This window comes from Callospermophilus lateralis, chromosome 17 (assembly GCF_048772815.1).
Source record: "Callospermophilus lateralis isolate mCalLat2 chromosome 17, mCalLat2.hap1, whole genome shotgun sequence".
NCBI classification, from domain to species: Eukaryota; Metazoa; Chordata; class Mammalia; order Rodentia; family Sciuridae; genus Callospermophilus; species Callospermophilus lateralis.
The window spans coordinates 22703254-22730541 of NC_135321.1; the positions used below are offsets into that span (position 1 = coordinate 22703254).

General features: G+C 34.1%; 1 protein-coding gene across 2 annotated transcripts in view; it reads right to left on the reverse strand.

The window, feature by feature from the left end:
- Nucleotides 1-255: 255 nt before the first annotated feature.
- Smad4 (SMAD family member 4) overlaps nt 256-27288 on the reverse strand; it is a 49966-nt gene continuing 22933 nt past the window's right edge. Inside the window, exons 6-13 of one of the 2 annotated variants that reach the window (XR_013089075.2) lie at nt 25825-25944; nt 25615-25731; nt 24195-24245; nt 16125-16308; nt 14618-14786; nt 3189-3327; nt 2590-2702; nt 1715-1795 (exon numbers count right to left, since the gene is read on the reverse strand). Coding sequence is in view for 1 of the 2 variants with exons in the window: in XM_076837298.2 (XP_076693413.1) it covers nt 1584-1795; nt 3189-3327; nt 14618-14786; nt 16125-16308; nt 24195-24245; nt 25615-25731; nt 25825-25944 (992 nt within the window). In the remaining variant the exon portion in view is untranslated. Of the gene's footprint in view, nt 1796-2589; nt 2703-3188; nt 3328-14617; nt 14787-16124; nt 16309-24194; nt 24246-25614; nt 25732-25824; nt 25945-27288 lie in introns of both variants that reach the window. The other variant, XM_076837298.2, reaches the window with a different exon arrangement.

The window sequence follows — 27288 nt, forward strand, 5'->3', positions numbered from 1 at the left end:
AGACAAACAGGCTTTTTTTTTTTTTTTTTTGCGCCACAGTAAAAGTTTAAAATGAAGCAAACAAAACAAAACAAAAAAATATTCTACACACGATAACAACATCCATGGGAAAGTCCTGGTAGAGTGTGAAGGAAAAACCAAAGCTGCCCAATACAATTGGCTGTTGCCTGTCACTTAGTAGAAGGTGTCTTGCCACTGAGATTGGACTCAAAGTGCAAAAGAACAAAATTTTAAAAATCAAACCTAGAGTTCAACTTTGTATGTTGAGATTCAGTTTTATTTATGCTACTAACTAGGTAAAAAGCATACATATTATGTCTGTGGTACAGTCAATACATCTGCAACTTTTCTACTTAAATTCTCTATACAAAGTCACTGCCGATTGTTATGATCAATGATGGCAAAGGGCTTAGAATAACCAAAAGATATAAAAAAGTTTGCAGTCTTGCCCCAAGATACAAAAACTGAATTTTAAACAATATCATAACATACATGATTTAAACGGTATACCAAAAAAAGTCACACATCAAATCAAGTACAAAAATATCCAAACTACCTATTATGAACCGCAATGTTTCCATTATTCTGCACAGTATTTAACAGAGAATTTAGCAGTTTCCAACACACTCATTATTTAGTCTAAGCACTGCACCTTTGTAGAACAGTGAGATATTAGGTAGAGTGACACTGCTTTTAGTGTTTTTTGTTTTTTTTTTTAAATACAAAACCTTTCCCTATGAATTAATGAAGAAAAAGAAATTCCTCTTCTAGGCTTCTTAGAAACCACCCTTGTGCCTAGATATACAGAAGAATATGACTACTGTTTAACAGGGCAAAAGTATACTTCTTGATAAACAGTCACCCAATAGGGATAACAAATTCAGTATCTGTTACATTTCTTTGTCTGGTAATTTTAAGGAATTCTCAATATACACACAGATTAGTGTTTTGCCTTGGCAAAAATAAAACCGAAGTTGCAAGACAATCTGAATTAAAATCATCTTCACTAGTTTAACTTGCAAAAAAATATTTTGGATAAAAGGTTATAATACATTACTATCTTATTTTTTAAAATACAGAGTAAAGTTGCTCTCAGTAAAATTAACTCACCTGAATGGCACAATATTTTGGAGTAAAGTATGTTCAACAATAATAATTTGCACAAAAAATAAGATAGGTGAATTAACTTTGAGAACTTCTCTGCCTTTAAAATCAATAATATTGAATTTATTCTGTAGAATAACACACATACCAATGTTCTGCACATAAAAGGTTCCAAGACATTTTAAAGGGCTAAATTTTCCAGCACTGGAATGACTCCTTCATACATAACTGATAAAGACTTAGTAAGAATGAGTTCTTCCTGATCTTCAAAGTCTGCCCCATGCCTGAAAAGTTCTAAATAGGAAAAAAATTGTTTTAATCCAGTTTCTGTCTGCTAGGAGCAAGGCAGCAAACACATTTCAATCCTTTATGAAAAGATAAAGCAGAACAAAAATGAAATAGATCTTCAGGTTACAAACAGGATTGTATCTTATAGTCCACCATCCTGATAATGTTAAGGGCCCCCACAGTGAGAGACCTCAGTCTAAAGGCTGTGGGTCTGCAATAGGCATGGTGTGAAGTACTTCATCTAGGAGCTGGAGGGCCCGGTGTAAGTGGATCTCAATCCAGCAAGGCGTTTCTTTGATACTCTGTCTTGGATAATCCGGTCCCCAGCCTTTCACAAAGCTCATCCTGAGTATGCATAAGCGACGAAGATCATCAACGCCAATGCCAGCAGCAGCTGAGAGACCTAACAGAAAAAGTTTGGAAGACGTTAGAGGAACATGGTGATCTCTTCCCATTCTCCTTACATTCTACTTTATTTTCCTCAGTATAAAATTTCTCTGTCAAAGTGGCAAAAGGTAACAGTAGAGCTAAACCTTATCAATAGGAACTGAAAACTTTTGGTTAAGGCAGTTTACATTCCACAAGTGTCTTCTACATATTTCCAATTATAAAGTAAATTATTATAATCCAATAACACCTCAGCTATTTTTCTCGTTAGAAATGGAGGTGAAAGGATAAGAAACTTGCTTTTAAGAGGTAGTATACATAAACAAGTTGATTCTAGGAACCTTACTGTTTATCTAAGCAGCCTATTTTACAGTAAGACATGACTAATAATGAGAGTTAATATGCCTAGCTCCACTAATACACCTTAGATGACCCAGATGATGTTTATCTTGCAATTTCGCAGTATAAAATATGCAATGGGGGCAGTTAGATGAGAATAAGAAAGTGAATACTAGTTCTGAATTCTTTAGGAAAAAACATGTTTATAACATCAAAGCTAGCAAATTAATCGTTCAGGTGCTCGATTTCTTTTTTAAAGATGAAACTCTCAATGAATGTCTTATCTATGTCTAAACTGTAAACTCCTGAACACAATGGAGACTCTGCATATAATTTTTCAGTCAAAACACACAGTCATATAGTCATCTGCATATATCAATATTACCATGAAACTAATGGGAAGAATTTGCATGTACTGTAGAGAAACCTGCAGGGCCACTGCAGTTTTCTTAGCCAGTGTGATTTGCTTACCACACTGAAGAGGTTAAGAACAGGGGTTGAATGAATCACTAGTTATGCCTTCAGACGTGGAAGATGGGTGCCACGTGTTTCCATCATAAAAGTCTATAGTCAGGAGTTTAACTCTGCAGTAAAAAATTCCCCATCAGTGTGAAACCTGGCACACAGTTCAATTTTACCCTAAAATTAAAAAAAAGTCTACAAGTTATCAAAATACCACCCTCACTCAGTTTTCTCTCCATGCTTAGCATACTTTAAAAAAAAAATCAGAGAGGTGTCCAATTCCGAAATTGAAATATGCTTTTCTTAGTAGAATAATGCCAAGCATTTCAATGATTATAACCCACCCTGACTGGTGAGGCAGAAATCATAAAAAACATCAATAAAAAGGGGGAGACAGAACAATATAATAGCCCCCTTTATCCCAAATTCCCTTTTGATACAAAAAAAACACAAATGGCTCTATCCTAGACAAGGGCAATTATTATCATCCCAGGAAAAAAAAAAAAAAAAAAATTCTATTACTGCTTAAGGGAACTGATCAACTGAGTGAATCAAGATAAAATGCTACTATTATATTTAAAAAAAAAAAAAATCAAGAGCATACTTACTGATAGCTGGAGCTATGCCACCTACTGATCCAGGACCAGGGATGTTTCCTGCCACGGCTGCTGCCTGGGCAGCTGCTGCAGCTTGTGCAGTGGCCGCCTGCTGCTGCATCTGTCGATGACACTGACGCAAGTCAAAGACCTTTCAAAAAAAAAATATATATATATATGTTTAATGTTATGAACCCATTGGAAAAGATTTAATACATCAAAATCCAATGAGTAAGTTATTGAAAATTCACAGCTTCATTTTACCTCCCACTAGATGAGATTTAACTAAAAATTTTAATTTCTATATAGATGATAACTGGAATAACACTAGTTAGGAAGGTTGGCTTAGAACTCACCAAGAGGAACATTTTAGTATCAGGAATCTGGCTGCCACAAACTTCAGCATCCTTTACCTAGTTAAGTGTGGGTCCGCTGTACTATCCTTGTGAAAAGCCACCTATCTGTGAAATTACCCCCTCTTCATAACCAAATTGATGAGTTGTCTCTAGGTTGGAGTTGATGGCTATAGTCTCCTGGTCAACATCTTTTGTTCCCATTCTTTATCATTTCTGGAGTTCATTGAACTAGTTTATATGTTTGAAAATATTTATGATTTTAAAAGAAAAAAAAAAAAACCAGCTTTGAATCCCATCCCTCATATCTGCTTATTATACGTGTTAAGTTTTTTAACCTCTCTGGAGACTCCTTAATTTTCTTATCTGTAAAATGAGTACTAAGTGTACATACTTTCATAGGGTTACTATAAACCTGGCAGAGTAAACTGTCAATAAATGTTACTTATTATTTTGTTCTTGGCCTCACCAGTAGTCATCTTTCGGTATGTGTTAAGGAGGAGCTGGCTGACCAGTAATTCCAGTGTTCTCTTTCAAGGAAGCCAAGGACTAGCATAGTAAGAAAGAGACTGATATCACTTTTATCATGAAAATATTGACATGTCCTTTCAATACACAACAAATTATGGATAATAGTTCATATCACTCTTTCTGGGAAAAAGCCAACATCCTAAAATAATACATTTATTTGCAAGTTTAAAAAGCACCAGAAGATTACACAAAAGCTGTCATCTAGGAAAAGAAGATGAGGTGGAGAGTAGAAGCAAGGCTGCTCAATGTCAATCATTTTTTAAATCATTTTAATCTCTGAAACCATGTAGTCACATTCCCTATTCAAAAGTCAACCAGTTGTTTAAAAATTCTCTGATGGGCTGGGGTTGTGACTCAGCAGTAGAGCACCCGTGCGAGACCCTGGGTTGGATCCTCAGCACCACATAAAAAATAAATAGATAAAATAAAGGTATTAAAATAAAGGTATTGTGTCCAACTAGAACTAAAAACTAAATATTAAAAAAAATTATCTGGTATGCAGCTAAATGAGCTGCATAGAAGCAAACTTAATTATGATTAAAATAAAAGAAACAGAATGCATAACTTACTATTTGGTGATAGACAATAGCTTTAGAACCCAAACTATAAATTTTCAAATGCTTGAACAAGTTCTGATGGTCTTCAACCACAGTATTACATAAACCATAACAATATACAATAGTAAATCCTCTCCAAGTAGCAATCATATTCCTATTTATTTTTCTACTCAATATCTATCTTATCAAAAAGTCTTTCTTGATTAGTATCAATGAAATACAAAACTTAGGACTATCTTATTCTTTAAAGAGATATGAATTTTTCAAATATACATGTATTATCTGACAAACCTACAAAGTCCCAAAAAAAACTTCAAAACAAAGATCATGATAAAGTTGGGTTCTAGAAATCAGAAATCTCACAATGCCCCCAATAAAAAGCAGGACTTTTTCAAGATTTCATTAGATTGTGAACTTTTCTACTGGGCTATGACAATTAGAAGGCATGTTACCTAGCATGGCACAAAGCAGGCATAAACATCTTAAGAGCTGAATAGATACATAAACACTTCAAGAAAGAAAAAAAAACTACTTTTTAGAGTAGTTTTAGATTCAGAACAAAACTGAGCACTTAACATTCTTGCTATTTGAAGGAGTCTAACAAACAGCATTGTCACTACATAAGAAACATCAGGGTTGGGGTTTTATTTCCCCCATCCCCACCCCTGAACCAGGGATTGAACCCAGGGATGCTTTACCACTGAATCACATCCCCAGCCCTTTTTATTATATTTTATTTGGAGACAGGGTCTCAACTAAGTTGCTTAGTGCCTCGCTAAATTGCTGAGGCTGGCTTTGAACTTTCAATCCTCCTGCCTCAGCCTCCCAAATTGCTGGGATTACAGGTGGGATTATAGGTGGGTGCCACCATGCCTGGCAGGGTTGGAGATTTCAAGTGCAAGACCCTGAATTCAGTCCTCAACCTGGGGGAAAATAAAAGAGAAAACACCCATATATATTTTTTTAAATGCCTATTCTAGTATGTAGGAGTAGAATAACATGATAACTAAGGCTTATTTTCAAATTCTTCTTTCAAAGAAAAAAAAAAGATCAAGTAAAGGAAATATAAAATCTTAACTACTTCATCTGGGTTTTGTGTTCTGGATTTCATTAAACTATTCACTAGTTTATCTACAGAGTCCCTGCCATCACACACATAAACCTCCCCAACTAATGACATCCCCACCACAGTGGCACACTTGTTAGAATAAATCAATCTAGAGTGACACATTATTTGCCCAAAGTCCACAGTCACAACATAAAGGCTCACTCTTGGTATTGTACATTCTATGGGTTTGCACCAACTTATAATGATGTTTGTCACACACTTTCACAGTACTAAAAATCCTCTATGTTCTGTCTATATTAATTCCTGCCTCCCCACTATCCTCTAGTAACTGATCTTCTTACTATCTCAATAGTTTGTCTTTTCCAGAATATCATCTGGTTGGAATCATAGTATGTAATTCCTCTGTGTCTTTTCAGTGCCTGATAGCTCACTTCTTTTTTAACATTGATTAATAGCTCATTGTCTGATGCACTACAGTTTATATATTCACTTACTGAAGAACATCCTGGTTGCTTTCAAGTTTTGTCAACTATGAAAAAGGTTATGGTTTTTGTGTGGACTTAAGTTTTTGATTTGAGTAAATGCCAAGAAATGTGACTGCCAGATTGTATAGTAGAAATATGTTTAGTTTTATAAGAAACTGCTACACCATTTACCAAAATGACCATACCATTTTGCATTCTTACTAGCAACAAATCAGAGTCCCATGATCTCACCAGCATTTGATTTATATGTTGGCCATTCTAATAAGCATGCAGTGGTATTTCATGACTTTTTTTTTTTTTTTTAGAGAGAGAGAATTTTTTAATTTTTTAATTTTCAGTTATCAGTGGACACAACATCTTTATTCTATTTGTATGTGGTGCTGAGGATCGATCCCAGCACCCAGCGCATGCCAGACAAGTGCGCTACCACTTGAGCCACATCCCCAGCCCTCATATGACTTTCAATTTCATAATGACTTATGATGTTAAACATCTTTTCAGATGCTTGCTTGCCATCAGTGTAACTTTTTCAGTGAGACAGGTATTTTGCTCATGTTTTAATCAAGTTTTTTTGTTTCCCTATTGTTGAATTTTAAGAATTTGTATATTTTGAGTAACAGGGAAGACAGTAGAATGTGTCACACATAAATGAATACATGACTAGTATTAAGTCCACATTATGTAAAAACACAAGAACGAGATCCCAATTGGAATGGGTTTTCTCCATGTATGTATGTCAAAATATGCCAGGCGCAGTGGCATATCCCGGTGGCTTGGGAGCCTGAGTCAGGAGGATCGTTGAGTTCAAGGCCAGCCTCAGCAAAAGTGAGGCACTAAGCAACTCATTGAGACCCTGTCTCTAAATAAAATACAAACTAGGGCTGGGGATGTGGCTCAGCGGTCAAGTGCCCAAGTTCAATCTCCAAATATACTCAAACTGTCATATATATCTAACTTTATTTTATTTAATATGGTGATGAGGATCAAACCCAGTGCCTCGCACGTGCGAGGCAAAAAAACTGCTCTATCGGTGAGCCACAACCCCAGCCCCCGCCCCCGTCATGTATATCTAAAAACAACAAATTTTAAAAAATAGTCCTTTATCAGTAGATCAGCAATGCCTCTGGGAAATATTTTCTTCCTAACTGTGGCTTGTCTTCTCATTCTTTTGACATTGCCTCACACAGAGCAGAAGTTAATGTTAATGAAGTACAGGCTATCAAATGCTTTTCTTGAATCATATCACTGAAGTTATATCTAAAAAGTCATCACCAAGGTCATTTAGGTTTTCTCTTATTTCCTTATAGGAGTTTCAGAGTTTGTATTTTAAATGTAAGTCTCTATAACCACTTTTTCTTTTTTATAAACATCACTAATCAAATACTGTACACATGTAATATTATTTGGGAGTAGAGAATAAAACTTACCTATAAATCTTTTTGGTTCAAATGTGTTCTCAACACTCCCCTACCATGAAATCATTAAAAATACAAAGAAATCACCGGACAGGAATGCTACAATTATATTATAAATAATCACAACTAGGATTGTTTTAGCCAGATCTATGCTAACACCTGCAGTATATACTACAAGCAAAGAAGAAACCTGAGGACTTTTATCTGTTATGTGAGGCATCTATTCAAGTATTTTGCTCATGTTTTAATCAAGTTTTTTTGTTTCCCTATGGTTGAATTTTAAGAGTTTGTATATTCTGAGTAATAAGAAAGACAGTAGAATGAGTCACACATAACTTTCCTTTGCTCATAAATGAATACACGACTAGTGTTAAGTCCACAATATATACAAACACAAGAATGAGATCCCAATTGGAATGGGTTTTCTCCATGTATGTAGTAAAGTAATTGTACATCTTCTCCATGAAGATGTAGTAAGAATGATTCACTAGGCACCTTAGCAAACCTTCCTTCCATACTGGACTATTTATATAATTACTATGTTCAAACCAGAGACTTAAAATTATTCAGTTAAACAGCACTACACTACTGAGACCTGAGTGGTCTCCTGATTTTACACCATAATTGATACACTACACAAGAGAAATCTGTTATGCTGGATAGTAAAATTCAGGCTATCATTGAAATGGTACCTTCTTCCTTTCACGAATTTAACTAAGCTGTTGATAATGGTAACTCAAAGTAATCAAAGGCTTTAAATGTTCTTTTGGCTCAGATCCAAAAAATACTTCCAATCACCACCCTAAGCTAACCAACAACTTGACTCTGCTTTCATTTAATTAATCATGTTTCCAGTTAGTGACTCTCACGAGTTTACTACAAACTTATTATATAACAGATGAATGTCTTACAAATATCACTGCCAACATTTTCAGGATATTGTCTTTCAATCAAGAGTCAAATTTTGGCATTTTTCTTTCACAAGGCTTAATTGCAATCCTATATAATTAACACGAGAAACTAGTAATCTGAAAGGAGAAAGAGATAGTGGTATTGGTATCTGGGGCACCTGAATGTAAGAATGCATTAAAGACTTGCTAAGTAAACTGACTTAGAAGTAAAAAAAAAAAAATCACAGTATGTAGTAACTGGGAATAAAGTTAAGTGGGGTTCAAAATACCCTTCAACCAAGCTCACCTATGGTTTAGAAGCATCTTCTCCCTCCTTCCCCTAACATAACTGGACTCAATATCATCCAAGAATGCAAATCATAATCACCCATGAGTCTCCACTTCAGAGCCACTAGGATGGCTAATATAAAGAAAGCAGGAAGTGATATCAGCCAAATTAATTGTTATATTGCATGTATATATGAATATGTAACAATAAATTCCTTAATATGTACAACTATAATGCACCAATAAAAAATGAGAAAATAAAAAAATATTAAAAAACTGGAACCTTCACACACTGCTTGTGGGAATTTAAAATGGTGTAGCCATTTTGGAAAACAGTCTAGCAGATCCTCAAAAAATCACATGTACCTTATGATCTAGTAGTGCCGCTCTTAGGTATATTCCCAAGACAAACAAGAACACATGATCATGCATATATTTGCACAAAAAAGTCCATAAGCAGTTTCAGTTATAATATAGCCAGAAAGTAGAAATACACGTCCATCAAATGGTAGATAAACAAAATGGAATTATTCAACTATAAAATAAATAATATATATACACATATATCATACATGATATATATATCATATATCATATATATTATATAATATATATATATGTGAAGCTTGAGACATTATGCCTAGTAAAAGATGAAAGCCAAAAAAAGACATTTTATTAATCCATTTATATGTAATGTCCTGGATAGAATATAAAAAGACTAGTGATTGGGACTGAGGTTGTAGTTCAGTGGTAGAGCACTTGCCTCACACATGTGAGACACTGGGTTCAATCCTCTGTATCATGTATAAATAAAGTAAAGGTATTGTGTTAATCTACAACTAAAAAAAAAAAAAACAAGAAAGAAAAGAAAGATTAGTGATTGTCTAGAATGATGGGGAATGAGGCCTGGGGGTGACAGCTAAAGAACATGGAGTCTCTTTCTGGGATGAGGAAATGTAACTTTGTGGTGATGGTTGCAAAATTCTGTGAATATGCTAAAAATGATCAAATCATAAACTTCAAATAGATGATGTATATGGCATGTAAAATTATGGCTCACATCTCAATACAGCTCATGAAAACCAGATTTCCCAGTGCTAAAGCAATACAAACAGACTTTATTTTTGAAAGTAAAAGAACAAGGCCACCTAAAAGGAAAGTCAAATATTTATTTCATTCAAAGTCTTTTTGACAAATAAATTAATTATGCAAAACTCTGCATTACTTAAGCTCAATTATTTTAAATACTACTCCATATCTGGTAAGTTCATAAATATTGTTTGGCACACAGTAGATGCTCAATATTGTAGTTCCCTGCCACTTACTTTAAATTACATGAATAATCCAGAGACTTCCAATCAAGATGGATGCGGAGGAATATAAAAGCCCCTTCTCTTTCTGCTCCAAAAACTTTAGAACAGAAAAACTATTAAAAATAGATATCCTTTCTAGGCCAATCATATAATATAGACAGAAGTACAATGTACTGGGAGTAACCAAACAATCTGAAGAAAGAATTCATATTTCCCAATTTCAAAAGTTATTACAAATCTAAGTAATAAGATACAGCACTCCTGGCATAAGGCTAGACATACAGATCAATGAAACAAAGATGAGAGTTCAGAAATACACTTTTACATTTATGGGCTAATAATTATGAACTGATTTTTCATCAAACCTTATTTAGATAATACTTTCTTAAATATGACATCAAAAGCAACCAAAATAGAACTAAATATAACAAAACTAAAAATTAAAAAAATTTTGGTGCTACAAATCAGATTATTAAGAAAGTGAAAGGATTTCTCCATTTGCACTTTTGACATTAACAAAGAAATCAGCAAGATACTGGTAGCAGCTGCTCCTTCAGACCAAAACACCTAAACCTAATGTTAAACCTGGAATATCAAAACCACACTGAACCACAGACTGACTTGTTAAATTCCTAAGGAACTAGAAAAGGGACAATCTTTGTAAGACAGCCTGGTCCCTCAGTCAGCTTTCCAGATCTTTTCCCATAATTCGGCTTTCACTGGCAGTTTTTTGGTAAGAGAAGGAGGGCATTGAACAACCTTAGTCAGAAGTAATAGGCTCAAAAGCTCCCCACTGCAGTTATTAATGTCCTTTAAACCTCCAAGGGGTTTAAATACTTGCAAATCATGTATTGATAGGGACTAGTACTCAGAATATAAAATATTTTAATGCCAATAAAGAGAAAACAAAAGTCAAAGATTTATTTCATTTAAAGCTTTGAACTTCCTTGTGTCTTTGAAATTATGCAGGCATATGATATGAGAAGTAAGATACGTCATGCCCATGTAGAAGCCTTTACTAGCCAGTAATTAATTTGCTCTCTCTTTCCTCCAGGCTCAGTAATGCTGGAGACTCCCGGAGTGAGGACAACATGGGAAGAATCCTTACCCAATACATGATAGGCAGTATGATTGAGAAATAGAACTATGCTATTTGAAGTCACCAAAATTTTAGAACTGATAATACTGCCTTACAACCTAGCATATTCTGATTGTAATGGGATGAAACTTGGAGAACTATGGGAGAAGGTGAGCCCATTTTGCATGTGAGAGGAACATGAACCACTAAGAGCCAGAGGACATGTGGTAGATGAATCCCAAAGATTCTCATCTCTTGGCATTCACGTGCTTGCATAATACAAGTCTCTCCCTAAATGTGGGCTGAACCTGGTGACTTGATTCTGATAAAAAGAATGCGCAAAAGTGATGGAATGTTAATCATGAGATTTGATTACTTAAAAAAATTAAAATGTGGCATCTTTCTTATTCACCCTGTCTCTCTCATTCACTCCGAAGCTTGGTCCAGGGAAAGTCAGCTGCCATGTGCTCAGCAGCACTACAGAGAGGCCTACAAGGCAAAGTATTAATTTCTATGGCTTATATCAGGTCTTAAAACTACTCTAATTCTAGCTGATACCTTGATTGCAGTCTTATGAGAGATCCTGACCCAGAGATACCCAGCTAAGTTACTTCCACCTGTGACCCAGAGAAATATATGAGATAATACAAGTTTACTGTTAAGAAAGAAAGGAGGGCTGGGGTTGTGGCTCAGTAGTAGAGCACTTGTCTAGCATGTGTGAAGTACTGGGTTTGATTCTTAGTACCGCATACAAATAAAAAAAGAAAGAGAGGAAAGAAGGGAGGAAGGGAAAGAAAATGAAAAGACAACCCAAAGGATGGAAGAAAATACTTGCAAATCATGTATTGATAGGGACTAGTACCTCAGAATATAAAAAGAACTCTTAGAACTCAATAAACAGAACCCAGTCGAAAAATGGTCAAAAGATTTGAACAGACATTTCTCCAAAGATATACAAATGGCCAACAGTAAGAGATGCTTAACATTATTACCCACTGGGGAAATGTAAATCAAAATTACACTGAGACACTGCTTCATATCCTTTGGAAGGCTAAATCAAAAATCATATACAGGGCTGAGGATGTGGCTCAAGCGGTAGCGCACTCGCCTGGCATGCGTGCGGCGCGGGTTCAATCCTCAGTACCACATACAAGATGTTGTGTCCGCCGATAATTAAAAAAATAAATAAATATTAAAATTATCTCTCTCTCTCTCTCTCTCTCACTCAGTCTTTAAAAAAAAAAAACATACACAAGTGTTAATGAGAATGTGGAGAAACTGACACCCTCATATATTGTTAGTGAAAATGTTAAATGACAATCACTTTAGAAAAGAGTTTGGTAAATACATAGTCACCTTACAATAAAGCAATTCTACTTCTAGGTACATGTTCAACAAAATGAAAATACACATTTACCCCAAAACTTAGAAACAAATGTTCATATAGCATTAATATTTGCAATAGACATAAAGTAGAAACAACCCACAGATAAAACCCACAGTGAAGATCAGAGACTAAAGACAAAGGCACTAGGGATAACAAGACCATAAGCAGAGGTAAAAGACAGGAATTCACCTTCTTGAAGTAATATGGAAAGGGACAACAGCCAAGCACTCTGAGGGCTAAAACTAGCCACCTGCCCATCAACCAAGTGCTGGTAGAAATGCACATAGGAAAAAAATAATTGCCCATAGCAGAGGTTAAGTATCAGAGAAACCTACACAATGAGAATTAGGCCCTGAGCATATCTGGGGATTGGAATGCAATTTCTTCAAAGTCCCCCTACCTTGTGATTATAAGATTTGATTCTGAAATGTGGATGCCAGATGCCAGGCAAAATTGCCCTATGAGTAAAAGCAATTACACAGGAAAAAATAAAAACTGAATTATTTCTTTCAAAACAAACTTGCCAACAAATACAAAATGGGCTACAAAGTATATAAGGAAACACAAAGCATTAAAAATACTAACAAGGGACATATAATCAAATATAAAAATTCCTTGTAGAAAAATTAGAAAAAAACAAAGTAACTCCCAGAGATAGTTCCTGGTAGGACATTTTGCACAGACATTTTAACAAAAATGTGATCATACACTATTCATATGTTAAGAACCAACTTTTATATGCCCTGACTATCCTATCAATACATATAACAATATTTTATTATTCTATTCTATCGTTTTAATATACCAAAACTATTGTCAAAAATTTTAACAGGGAATCACAGTAAATTTTGTTAAAAACAACATTGTGATTATGTTTTTAGAAGTCTTCATGAATTAGAAATTCATATGGAATTACTCTATAAGCCAACTAGTATAATCTTGGAATTGGTTTTAAATTACTCCAGGAGAATAAGGGTGGGGAAATCACATGGGTAAACAAAGATTGGTAAAATGTTAGTAATTGTTGAAAGCAGATGATAGGTACATGAGGTTGTTATTTTCTCTGTATTTGCTATGTTTGAAAGTTTCACACTTAAAAAAAAAAAAAAAGACAATATCCTTTAACTGAACCATAACCAAAAATGGTATATTAGGTTCACCACTGTAAGGTAATTAAGCACTCCCATTTTCATAGTTTCTATCTAATTATAGTATTTGTATCTTATGCAACCTCCTACAAATAAGTCATAAGATACAGTTAATTCCACTAATGTACAACAGCTGATAACAAAGAGATGTTCAGGATGACTGATCCTCAGCATCACATAAAAATAAATAAAATAAAGGTATTGCATCCAACTACAACTAAAAATAAACTTTTTTTTTTTTTTTTTTTTTTTTTTTTAATGCCAGGTGTTGTGGCGCACACCTATGATCCCAGTGACTTGAGAGACTGAGGCTGGAGGATCACAAATTCAAGACTAGCCTCAGCAACTTAGTGAGACCATGTCTCAAAAACCTGAAATTGCAGTCTGGATTTTTGCCAATTTCCATGTCAAAGGAATATAAGTTTGGAGGTTTCATTCTATATTTTCAAGTCTATGTTACTCCAAAAAATTTTAACAAATCTGTTAAAAAAAGAGAAAGACACAAAGGCAAGCCATGAAACTAGATATAACTGATATATCAATAAACACCTCCATGAAAGGTGTTTTCACATATACACCCACAAAACCCACAATTTTTTTTTTTTTTTTTTGTACCAGGGATTGAACCCAGGGGTGCTTAACCACTGAGCCACATCACCACTCCTTTTTTTATATTTGACTCACTGAGTTGTTAGAGCCTTGCTAATTTGCTAAGGCTGTCTTTGAACTCATGATCCTCCTACCTCAACCTCCAGAGCTTCTACGATTACAGGCAGCTGGCTTAACAGGTATACGCCACTGCACCTGGCACAAGTTTCTATTATGTATTGATGTAAGACATTTTTCTATTCCTCTCACCTCCACTTCAATTCTTTAAGCAACAAAGAGGTTTGTAGCCTAAAATATTCAAATTAAATTGCAACTAACCTTTATATATGCACTTGGGTAGATCTTATGAACAGCATCTCCAGGTGCACGTCCAGCTTCTCTGTCTAAGTAGTAACTCTGTACAAAGACTGCATGGTCACTAAGGCACCTGACCCAAACATCACCTTCACCTTTACATTCCAACTGCACACCTTTGCCTATGTGCAACCTAGAAAGACAAACATTATATCTTAAGTATTCACAAATAAATTTTAGTTTAGATTATACTGCATATTCAATATTGAAAAATTAAAAAGAATAAAGAAAGGACATAATACAACACCATTATCAAAAGATAACCATGGTTAACTTTTTTATATTTCTTTCTTCTTTTCCTATTTATATATAATAAAAATATACATAGTGCTTGCTATGTGTCAGGAACACTTAACATAAATTATAATTAAACTTCACAACTAAATAAGGTACATACTATAATTTCTATATTTTATGAGTTATACTGTCCAGCAACATATGGCTATAATTAAAAATTCAGTTAGTAACATGAGCCTTTTTTTTTTTTTTTTTTTGCACCAGGAACTGAACTCAGAGGCATTTAACCACTGAGTCACATCCCCAGCCCTTTTTATTTTTTGAGACAGGCCTCACTAAGTTGATAGGGCCTCATGAAGTTGCTGAGGCTGGCCTTGAACTTGAGATCCTCCTGCCTCCCCCTCCCAAGCCACTAATATTACAGGTGTATGCCACCTTTGTACAAGCCATATTTTAAGCACTCAAAAGCTACATGTAGCTACTGGCTACTGAACTGGACAATGCAGATATAAATTATTTCCTACATCACAGAAAATTCTATCAGCCAGTATTAGTGTAGAGAGTAACTTGCCAAAGTTAGATAGCAAATGTAAAACCAAGATAATGTGCATACACACACATATCCTTTAACAGGTGAAATCAAATAGCCCAAATTATGCATTTTCACATCATCTTTTCTGTTTCATTATATAAACATTTTAATGATTAAAAAAATTGTAATGATTACATAAAAATAGGTTTATCACAAGCTACTTAACCATTTCCCTTTTATTACCAATTTTTTGATTTTTCATAACCTTCAGAAATATCTATTCTCATGATATATTATTTCCTCTCAATAGATTTGGAGAAAATAATACATTATCAAAGAAATTGAAATTTGGAATCTAGTTTTCAAAGGTCTAGCATTTAATAGAAACCTATCTTTTATCCTTACATATTAAACAAATATCTAAAATTAAAATGGAATGCTTAAAAATTCAGAATTTTCAAGATAATATTTTTCCATCTTCATTAAATATAAATAAAGAAATAAACATTATCTCAAAAGATAATGTATGGGCTGGAGTTGTAGCTCAGTGGTAGAGCACTTGCCTAGCAGGTAGAGGCACTGGGTTCAATTCTTAGCACCACATAAAAATAAATAAGTAAATAAATAAAATAAACATTTTTAAAAAGACAAATGTACTATGCTCAATTTTTTAAAATAACTATGGAACTATACAATCAATACCTCGCTCTTTCAATGGCTTCTGTCCTGTGGACATTGGAGAGTTGACCCAAGCAAAAGCGATCTCCTCCAGAAGGATCCACATATCCATCAACAGTTACAATAGGGCAGCTTGAAGGAACTTTAAATGTCTCTCCTACCTGAACGTCCATCTCAAAGTAAGCAATGGAACACCAATACTCAGGAGCTATAGGAAATAAATAAAAAAGAACATCCATCCATTTGAATATTAGGCCTTTACTTACACTCCACAGACAGCTTTTTCAAAAAGAAAGGGTAAAACAGGGGAGAGGGAAATAAAAAGCAACCCAAAGAATTGGATTAAAATAACACAGTGCATTTAAAAGTAGCAATTTCCATGTCTTCTATTTTCCAGCTCAGTACCCAGTACTGTTCTTCAAACCCTAAAGTCATTTTTAAAATCTGGAGTTTGATTAGGATCAGATCAACTGAAAATATAAGGCAATAGAATCTAAAATAAATTATTTTGCCATGATGTTTCAATTAACTGCACATATTTTCTATGTGGTCTGAACTTCTATTTTTTAAAAAAATACACTCACTGACCCTAATACATACTCCAAAAAAAGTATTTTTGAATAACATCAATCTATGGTATATTTTTATAGATCCTTAAGAGAAAATATATAGGCAAATGAGCCATCACAGCCCCAAGTCAATAATGTTTATTTTAATGTTGTTGTACACAGGCATTCTCAAGTGCCTCATGTGTGAAAGATCTTTATCCCATTTGTATATAAATATCCCATAGCCAGGAATATTTTGTGAAGTGAATTCAAGTTATCCACCACCATTTTAACTTCAAAGGTGTATTTCATCTATTCATTTGAACAACAATAAATGATTTCAAATAATTTTAAATAACTTGCAGAAAAAGGAGTAACTAGTTTGGACTGCAAATACAATCAAGTACTTCTAAGTTTATCTGAATACAACAATTATATTAAAGCCATATGCATGAAAAATTATTTGGTTTGCCTCTTTTAGTTTGATATCTAGAGCATGTGGGATCATGTAGGCATTTACAGTAGTAAAAAAAAAAATGTTTAGTCCCTATTTTCAAGGAAAAATGACTAAACAAATGAACAACACAGCTAAGGTAATGATAAATATCCAGAAGAGTAGTTCAAGAGAAAGAGCGACAACATGAAACAGAAAACAGACTAAGAAGAACACTTCAGCCTGAATGGTGAAGGACATTCTAACTGAAAGTCTTTCTGTCAAGACTGTGGAAAGAGCATTTCAGAGAGAAAAGTAAAAGTAAAAGTAAAAGTAAAAGCCCAAGAGTGAGGAAAAAAAAAAAAAGTCTAGGGACACTTACTATACAATGAAAATGAGGGTGGTATAGTTTTGCCTGCAAATTTATCTGCATTTCAATGTGTTATTTATGAATTCTGAACTAGAAACCTACAAAAGTTTCAACAATCTGAAAACATACCCAGTATGGGAGGAAAAAAATCATTTCAAACACCCTCCCTCCCCAGTCAGGGAAATCCTAAAATGAAAATTTAAAAAGGAAAAAAAAATTGTTTAAGAAACTTATGAAGGCTAGCTATACCTAACTGCTTTTCAAAATTCTGTTAAGCAAGAGTATCTTTTAATAAAGAATAAAACAAAACACATGAAGATTGAGTGACTAAAAAAAAAAAATGTTCAAATATTTTGCCACATCAATTTAACAAAGTCATCACAAATATAAACATTTATTTAAATATATTTGTTATATTTAGAACATAAACACCAGTGATAGACTTAAGTATGTTCTTAAAAAGCCAATCTTAAAATATTTATACAGTTATTTTCTATAATAAAATTCTTTATTGAGGAAAACACATTACGCTGTAAACAAGAAACATCAGCACACAACTGGTAGCTTACTGGCTGAAGCTAAAACTGAAAGGACCAAGATAACAATTACCCAATGTTCTGGCAGCAATTAACTGTAATAGTATTTAAAAGTGGTCTTAAAGTAATTAGTCCAAAAAGTAAATGTTGCAAAAGTTTATATTGCTACACAGGGGAGGAAAAAAAGGTTCAGGTACAGTGAATTTCCTAGTTTCAACTGAAGAGTATTACCCAGAAGTAAAAGTCCCATGTAAACAACCTTTTTTTTCTGTGAGAGTCGACTCAATGAGGGAAAAAGGTGAGATTTGTAGCCTCCATGTTTAAGAAAATATTCTTTCACCAATATCAACTGCAACATCTACAAAAGCACTTAAACTTAATTTCTTCCCCATCACCAAAAAACTTTTTGTTGTTTATTTGCCTAATATTTCAGACACTATATAGCAACAATCATCATGCAAAACTGCATCTCCAAACAGGTTTAATAAGAATGAGCTGATCTGGATTGCAAATACAATCAAGTATTTATAGATAAAAGAGGAGTTTTAAGAGACTTGAGAATAAAAAGAAACTGCCACTAATGTTGTACCACAGACCAGGGATGAAAACTGAAGGTCTAGGAAACCAGGACAGAGGATTAAAAGTAATCTAAGTGGGCTCCAGAGATTTTTGTGATGTTAGGCTACAAAATACTATATGAAAAACTTACTTCTCTTCCACTCTCAATTTGCTAAACAGTCAGAAGGGAACATCTTTATTTTTAAAACAGTAGAAGGTAATAGAAAATTGCCATTAAACCTTTCTGTTTATCTGTAATATTTTGGGTATGAGGTGACCTTCAAAACAAATGCAAGAATGTTCAGAGGTGAAATGATTATAGATTATGAGTTGACTGATCCTCTCTATTAAACTTTAATGGATTAACTAGGAGGTAACTGTAGGCAGGTGGGGTGTACCCAAAGAAAATAGGTGCCTTTGGGGTTTATATTTTGTTCCTGGCACCCAGTTTTTCCCGTGATTCCTGACTGTCATGAAATGAACATCCTTTCACCATGCCCTTCCTACCATGATATTCTGGAACCTTGGTCCCAGAGCTATGGAGTCAGTCAACCAAGGAGTGAACCTTGGAAACAATAATCCAAAATAAACTTTTCCTCCTCTAAACTGTTCTGGTCAGGTATTGGTCACAGTGATCAAAGCTGACTAAAACAGCCTCTTTCCACTCTTTCACCCCAACGAATAAATGCCATATAAATATCAGCTCTGCAGCTTGTCAAAACCAGCAAGAATAGAAGGCTGGAATTACTCAATTCAAAGAGATTATTCTTAATGTTCCAATTCATTTGAAAGGGACTGAGAATTTTATGTGCTTACTTTGGTATTTTAATTTTTTCCCCTTAAATTAACGAAGTTAGCCAGTCTCATTTAGTCTGTGGGGTGCTCATCACTGCCAGGAAAAAAAAAAAGGTTTTGAAAGACTGAGTTGGGCTGAGGATATATAAGTCAGTGGTAGGGAGCTTCCCTAGCATCTGCAAAATCCTGGGTTCAATGCTCAGCACTGTGATAAAAAGATATTGAGTTAACATAAATTTTTTATAATTAAGAATGTAATATATGTTACTAAATATTTCTGTAAGGGGGAAATGTATTATAAAACTCAGTTTTAACAAGTAAATGTTGTTCAATTATAATGGAAAGTATGTTTCCAAGATATTATCTCTAATATATAAATAAAAATAAAGTCATTCAAGACAAAGTTCAAAATCTGAATACCTAAGAGTCACGTTATGAATTATTCCTTTTATTATTCATATCTGAATGAGATGCCCTGTGAGAATCTTATGAATATATAAGGTGCTCTCTGGAATGGTGGATTGCTCTAAAGTGCCAAAACATATCTGAATTTGTCAAGTTAAGGGTTTCAAATCCATTTGTGAATTTGAACACATCCAACCTGAAAGACACTGAAGAAACATTTTACTTTAAATTGCAATCAATATGATGAACATATCTCAACTGAGGCAGGAGGATTGTGAGTTCACAGCCAGCCTCAGCAACTTATCGAGGCACTTAGCAACTCATCAAGGCACTTAGCAACTCAGCCAGACCCTGTTTCCAAATAAAATATTAAAAAGGGGCTGGGAATGTGGCTCAGTGGTTAAGACCCCTAGGTTCAATCCTCAGTACCAAAAAAGAAAAATAAAAGAAATGGAGTGATTAACCTTTTCCAAATATGTAATTTTTATTTCTTTTCTGTTTGTTCACTAAACGAGGACAGAAGACATGTAAACTATTACTTAGCATTATTAGAAAGCACTAGGTAGCAGGGGACAAAGGATTAGTATTCTCAAGAGTGGTGTGCTTGAGCTACATTTAGGAGGGCAGTTCTACAGAGAAGTCTATATGGAGAGAAACTGGAGCTTCCTGCCAATGATAACACAAACTAGACAGGTATGGTGGTAAATCACCCTAAAAAGGAGCCTTCCAGCCCCTAAAAAGCCTTCAGATGGTGACAACAACTTTATTGCAACTTCATGAGACTTCAAACCAGAAGTACTCAGCTAAACAAACTAATGTAACAAATTGCTATTACTGTTTTAACTTCTCAAGTTTTGGTATTATTTGGTATAATTTGTTGCACTGCAAAATATAGTACTTTAGAACATATAATACATATGCAAAACAAAACATATACAGTAAAAAGGTAGAGAGGAATGATATACCCTGCAAAATTAGGTAAGTAGTGCAAGATGTTTAAAGTATGAAGAGAAAGAGCTAGAGAAGTATGCAGGGACCAGACCAGAAACTCTCCTCTGCTTTGCTAAGGAATGTGGACTTTAATCCTATGGCCAAGCAATGAATAGGTAATAAACTGCTACTCAATACTTTTAAAATTTAAAATTAGTTATGTAATTTCTCTTGAGCATTACTTGGTAAGGAGGAGGGTACCAAGACTGAAAGCTCTCCTATCAGAGAGACCAGCGTGAATATTCTTTCTAAAAGTATAAGAAGAGACATCAAGAGTCACAGTTATGAAGTAAAACTCCTTGGGGACCCATTAGTATCCATAGCCAAAGACCATCTATCTCAGTTCTAATCTGCTGACTTCATTAAAATGTATATACATTCAATCCCCAGTACTGCAATAAATAGTCAGTATATGCAGAGCTAATCTCCTCCTACAACTAGCAGGACAAAGAAGGGCTCAGGTTTAAGTCACTTCCTTAGTCTACTGAAAGACAAAGGCAATAAACACCAATGCAAATTGCTATGGATGCATATCCTCCTCTAGTAAATGGTATTCTCTAAATACCAGAGATGGTATGGCCTAAACATTATAAGAACAAAGTCAACCTATCAAAAGGTCAAAGGAAGGGGCTGGGGTTGTGGCTCAGCGGTAGCGTGCTCACCTAGCACATGCGAGGCCCTGAGTTCAACAAGTAAACAAAATAAAGGTACTGTGTCCAACTACAACTAAAAAATAAATATTAAAAAAAAAATCAATCTGCAATGGAGTCTATATCACTAGCTAAATACTACTACCACTACTCCCACTCCACTCTTCCATCCAGGGTAGGTTCTTCTCTAGATCCCCGACTATCCATGTTCCTGGAGACCATCTCCCACTAAGCTACTGAGTCTCCAAAGGTGGTAAGAACCACTACTGATTTTTAATGATGCTACCTCAGTGCCAGCAAAAATTTTCATTCTTAAGGCTCAACATTTTCTGCTTACCATTATATACTTCCTTTACACAAAAATTAAGATTGTGACAAAATGATCCAATTTATATAATTTCAAAAGCCAGTAAAACCAAACTGCTAAACTAGGTTGTTTAGGGATGCTTCTTTTTTTTTTTGGTACTGAAGATTGAACAAAAGAGCACTAAGGTATATAGCTCCAGTCCTTTTTAGTTTTTGAGACAGGTTCTAAATTGCTGAGGCTGAACTTGAACTTCCAATCCTCCTGCCTCAGCCTCCTGAATTATAGGCATATACCACTGTGCCCAATAAGCACACATTTATTACTTTAAAGGAGCAAAAAGAAAAAAATGATATGCATAAAAAGCAGAATAGTGGTTACCTCTAGGGAGAAGAGAGAAAAAATTTTCAAAATGTAGATAGGAGGGTTTCTGGGGTACTGCAGTATTTTAATTCTCAATCTGGGCAGCAGTTATGTAGGTGTTGGCTTTAATATCATTCATTAGATGATATGCTAATGTTATGTTCTTTTCTATATTTTACATTTCTCCAAAAACTGCTAAAGAAAAGGCAAGGTCACTTGATCCACAAAAAATGTTTAAAGTCATAACAAAAATACCATAACACCTACAGAGAATATCTATTAAAGAAGATAATTAAACTAGTATATACATAAGGTTTAAAAACTGGTTTTGGCCAGGCACAGTGGCTAACAGCTACAGCTACTCAGGAGGCTGAAGCAGGAAGACTGCCAAATTCAAGACCAGCCTTGGCAACTTGGTGAGACCTTGCCTCAAAATAAAAATAAAAAGGTCTGAGGATATAGCTCAGTAGAAGAGCACACCTGGATTCAATCCCAAAAGCCACAAAAAAAAAATCTTTCTGTCCCACCACCATCTCCTAACGAAAATAAATATTATTTACCTCATTAATCATTAAGCATCGATTTAACGAGTTAAATTTACTGCTAGTGAGCATGGTTAAACTAATTCTCATAATCTTGATGTTGTCACTATAAAGCAATTTGACCTTTGGTCCAGATTTCTTAAACAAGGATAGTCATAAACAAAAAATCTTCCCTTCAATTATTTTTAAACAGGTGAAAAAAAATGGAATCAGCATACATAATCAGCAACAGCACACTATTTACACAAATAAAATTATGTAGAACTACATGAACTATAAGTTATCCTTTAAATTAATCATTTTGGTCACTATGGTTATACATTTTTAGAATCTTTATTGGAAATCTATACAGTTGTCCTCCAGTATCCATGAGGAATTGTTTCCAGGGCCCTTTGTAGATATCAAAATCTGCAATGCTCAAGTCCCTTATATCATCTTCCTGTATATTTTAAGTCATCATGTGTAGGTTATATGCAAACACTATGCCATTTTATATAAGAGACTTGAACATCTGCAGATTTGATATCTGAGGGGCATTTTGGAACCAACCTTCTACAAATACAAAGACACAACAGCATTCTCATCTTTTTAAACTAAGAAAAATCATTATGAAGGGATGAAGGGGGAGGGGACACAAAATCCCGTGTTTGCATTATAGGGGAACTTCAATATTTATTTTATTACTTTGTTTTATAACTTCTATGATTGAAAAAAAAAATCATGTACAAGCTCAATTAAAGAAAGCCACTTAGCTACTTAGTCTTCTGAACATAATTTAATCATATAGTTTCTAAATTCCAGTTAAGGAAAGATTTTTGAAATCTTCTAAGACAAGATACAATGAATTATTTTTCTTTTCAGCATCTATTTAAGATTCTTTCCTGCCTTTTAAAGCTACAGTTTTACAGTGGTTCTATTTCAAAACCTAGTTTTATTCTACTGTATATTTATGTATCCAATGCTGAAACCAGCATTTCTGTACTTTATATTTTAGTTGCAAACAGAATTCTTGTCTTTTCTTTTCCCTACCTTTTTTTCTGGTAGTGGGGGTGGGGGAGGTACTGGGGATTGAACTCAGGCATTCAACCACTGAGCCACATCCCCAGCCCTATTTTGTATTTTATTTAGAGATAGGGTCTCACTGAGTTGTTTATCACCTCGCCATTGCTGAGGATGGCTTTGAACTCACAATCCTCCTGTTTCAGCCTTGTGAGCCACTGGGATTAGAGGCATGAGCCACTGCACCTGGTGTTGTGTTTTCTTTCCAAGACAGTTAAAATGAATCAAATATAGCTGGGCATGATAGTCCACATCTGAAATCTAGCTATTCAGGAGGCTGAGGCACAACAGGAAGATCTTGAGTTCAAGGACAGCCTGGGCAAAATAGCAAGGCCCCATCTCAAGGAGGAGAAAAAAAAAATTATCAAATACAGCCTATATATGATTTTATTAGCTACTCATAAATACTTAACTCACATAATGAGTATTACACTTGTCTGAAAAGCTAACTTACCTGGTAATTACGGTAACACCTGTATGTGTATTCCAATTACCACAATGGAAATCTAAACATAGGGAATCAATTTTGAAACACACTTACCAGGATGATTGGAAATGGGAGGCTGGAATGCAAGCTCATTGTGAACTGGCCCTAAAGAAAAGACAATAAAAATCCCATTTTTATTCATTAAAAGTTTCCCAATGCTAAAACTTTTAATAAATCTTACTATTACCTTATGATTTATTAAAATCAAGCTTAAACAATTTCTAAAACTTAAAAGCTTAGTTTAGATTACTTTATAATTATAAGCAAATACTTCTGAATTACTTTTGTGGATATTTAATAACTAACACTTTAGTGCTATCTGCCAAATGCTGTTAAGCAATTTACAAAAAGTTTTATAAGCAATTTGCAAATAATTTTTCATGCAGTATTTAATGCAGATTATAAATGAATTATTCATGTAACATGTAATATAGAATAATTTATAAGAAAATATATAGTAATAATTTAAATCATTAAAACTATTCTAAAAACAAGACTATGTTTATTAAGGATATTTATATAATGGAATAGTAGCTAACAACTGCAAAAAAACACAGGTGAATTATTACATTTTCTTACAACACTACTGAGTACCCTTAAGGCTTAATGAGGTTAAATAAGTTGCCAATGATCATACAGCATAATCCAGCACTCCTAAACACTATGCTGATCCAGGCAGCCATTAAAACTATATTATTTTAAGACATGGAAAAACAGTAATATAATTGGAAAAAAAGCAAATTATAACAGTATACATATAATGTGACCAACCCTTCAATTTACATATACCCATTTTTATGACTGGAAGAAAAATAACAAAATATCAGAAGCAGAGATCTCTAGGTAGTAGGATTTTGGATTATTTTAATTTTGTTACTTATACCTTTTGGTATTTTAGAGGTTTCCTTTGGTACTACTAATCTTTAAGTAAGAGGAAAGAGATTTTATATATATGAAAGATTTATACTCCTAGTTTTAGTAAGCCACATGTAAGATGTTCCTATTCTGACTGAAACCATAGGCTATCTGTAGGGTACCCCTCCCAATCATGCCTGCACAGAATATTGACAGATTATAAACATCTAAGTATATGGCACTGAATACTATGGCAAGGGACTGTTGAGAATGTAGCACTCAAGATGTTTCAATACACTATGGGTGGATATACAAGATACACATGAGGTTTAAGGAGAAACAGAAAGCAAACAAATGAATGGAATCAATGTGGTGTTGTGTTAATGAAACATCAGCAACAGAGAAATGCATATTTAGTATACATCATTCTAAAACAAAGTATGGTAACTACAAAAAAAAACCTACTTAATAAAAATGCTGAAAAAAGTAATGAAAGCACTAATTATTTAATGAAATTAAATTGTAGGATAAATAAAAGATGTAATAACATTAAAAAAAAATAAACTGAAAGCAAAGTCCTACAAAATAAAAAGTCCTTACAACAAAAACAAGAGCTTACAGTAATGTCCGGGATGGGGCGGCATAGGCGGGTGGTGCTGAAGATGGCCGTTTTGGTGGTGAGGCAAATTAGGTGTGTATGGAGCAGTCCTACTTCCAGTCCAGGTGGTAGTGCTGTCTAAAAATTAAGGCCCACATGGATTAATTTGCTTTTATAAAGGCTGCCTATTTTTCTCAACTATTTAAAAGATTTTAAAAAGCATGTACATACTATGATGGTAAGTAGCTGGCTGACCAGTAAATCCATTCTGCTGCTGTCCTGGCTGAGGCCCTGAAGCTATTTGCAACAGTCCTTCACTATGACTACCTGCCAGAATACTGGCAGGCTGACCTAGAGAAACAAGAAGAAATTAACATGGAACACGTACAGATTCAATCCTATGATTTTATACAATTAATGAAGGACCAATTGTATCTGATAATCCACAACTATAAAGATGAGTTCCAAAAGTGGAACTCACCCATTGCCTATCAAATGAATAAATAAATAAGCTAAAGTCAGCTTTAAAGGCAATCCTTAATTTTAAGAAGTTCAAAATTATTTCATCTGATAATGTCTGACTAATTTTAATGGCCGATTTCTTCACAAATATTCTTCAAATGCTAGCCAAATCCTACTACTTGTCTACACTACCATAATAAGTTAAGAAACACATCAGTTAGCCACATAACTCTCTCTGGATATTTTTTAATTAGGACCTCTAAAACCCAGATTCAAGAAAATGTTGAAATCTAAAGTTAATTATTATCAGCACTAGTACTGGTAATGGCAGAAGGCTAGAGTTTGATAAAAGAAAAGCAGAGCAGACAAATATTTTAAATGGGATGTAATGGGGGAAAGTGAAGAAGTTAAAAATATCTAACTCTACTGTGCAATCAAGTCAATATAGTATTTGCTTACAAAACAAAACAAAAACCCTATCCATCTACTTTGAAATTTTTTTCATGTGCTTTTAAAAACCAAGAATTATACATTTTCATAAATACCATCATAATTCCCATATTTATATGCCCTCTCTCAATGCATCATACCAGGAAAAATTAAGCTTCCCTTGGCTTTTATTGTACTCAAAACATTCTAAGATATTGTTTACTGTCTGGAATTTTTAAGGCTTTTTCCCCCACCTTAGGTGAAAAAGATTATTTCTTAAAGCAAGTATTAATTTTAAGCATTAACAAAGGTACCAAAATTAATTTTAAGGCAATTGTTTATCCTATTTAGAAAGCTTTGAAATTCCCTGTTATTTGTGACTGGATCACCTCACTCTTCTCATTTAGATGGAAATGTAATCAAATGGAAGAGAGTAAATGTCAACATTACTCAAAGTATCAAGAAAAAAGGCATATTTTCCTCCTCTCTACATATCACATTTTTATAAAGCTAAGAACTATAAAATCAAATGCTAAAGAAAATGTTTCGATAACCCTCAACCTGTTTATTTTTAAAGATGTTCCTAAATCATCCCAAAAAATTCTCTTTAAGTTTTCTTTAAAGGTCAGTTATATTTTTGCTCTTGGTTTTAACACCTGTACAGACTATGTGCTCTTAGCTAACTTACAAAAACTGTCACTAAACTGGAGAAATTAAATTATTTTCATTAGAAGTATCTAAAAAAGAAACTCTGAAGATTCAAGTGCCAAACTAAACAAATTATAAAGTGACAAACTACAGTCA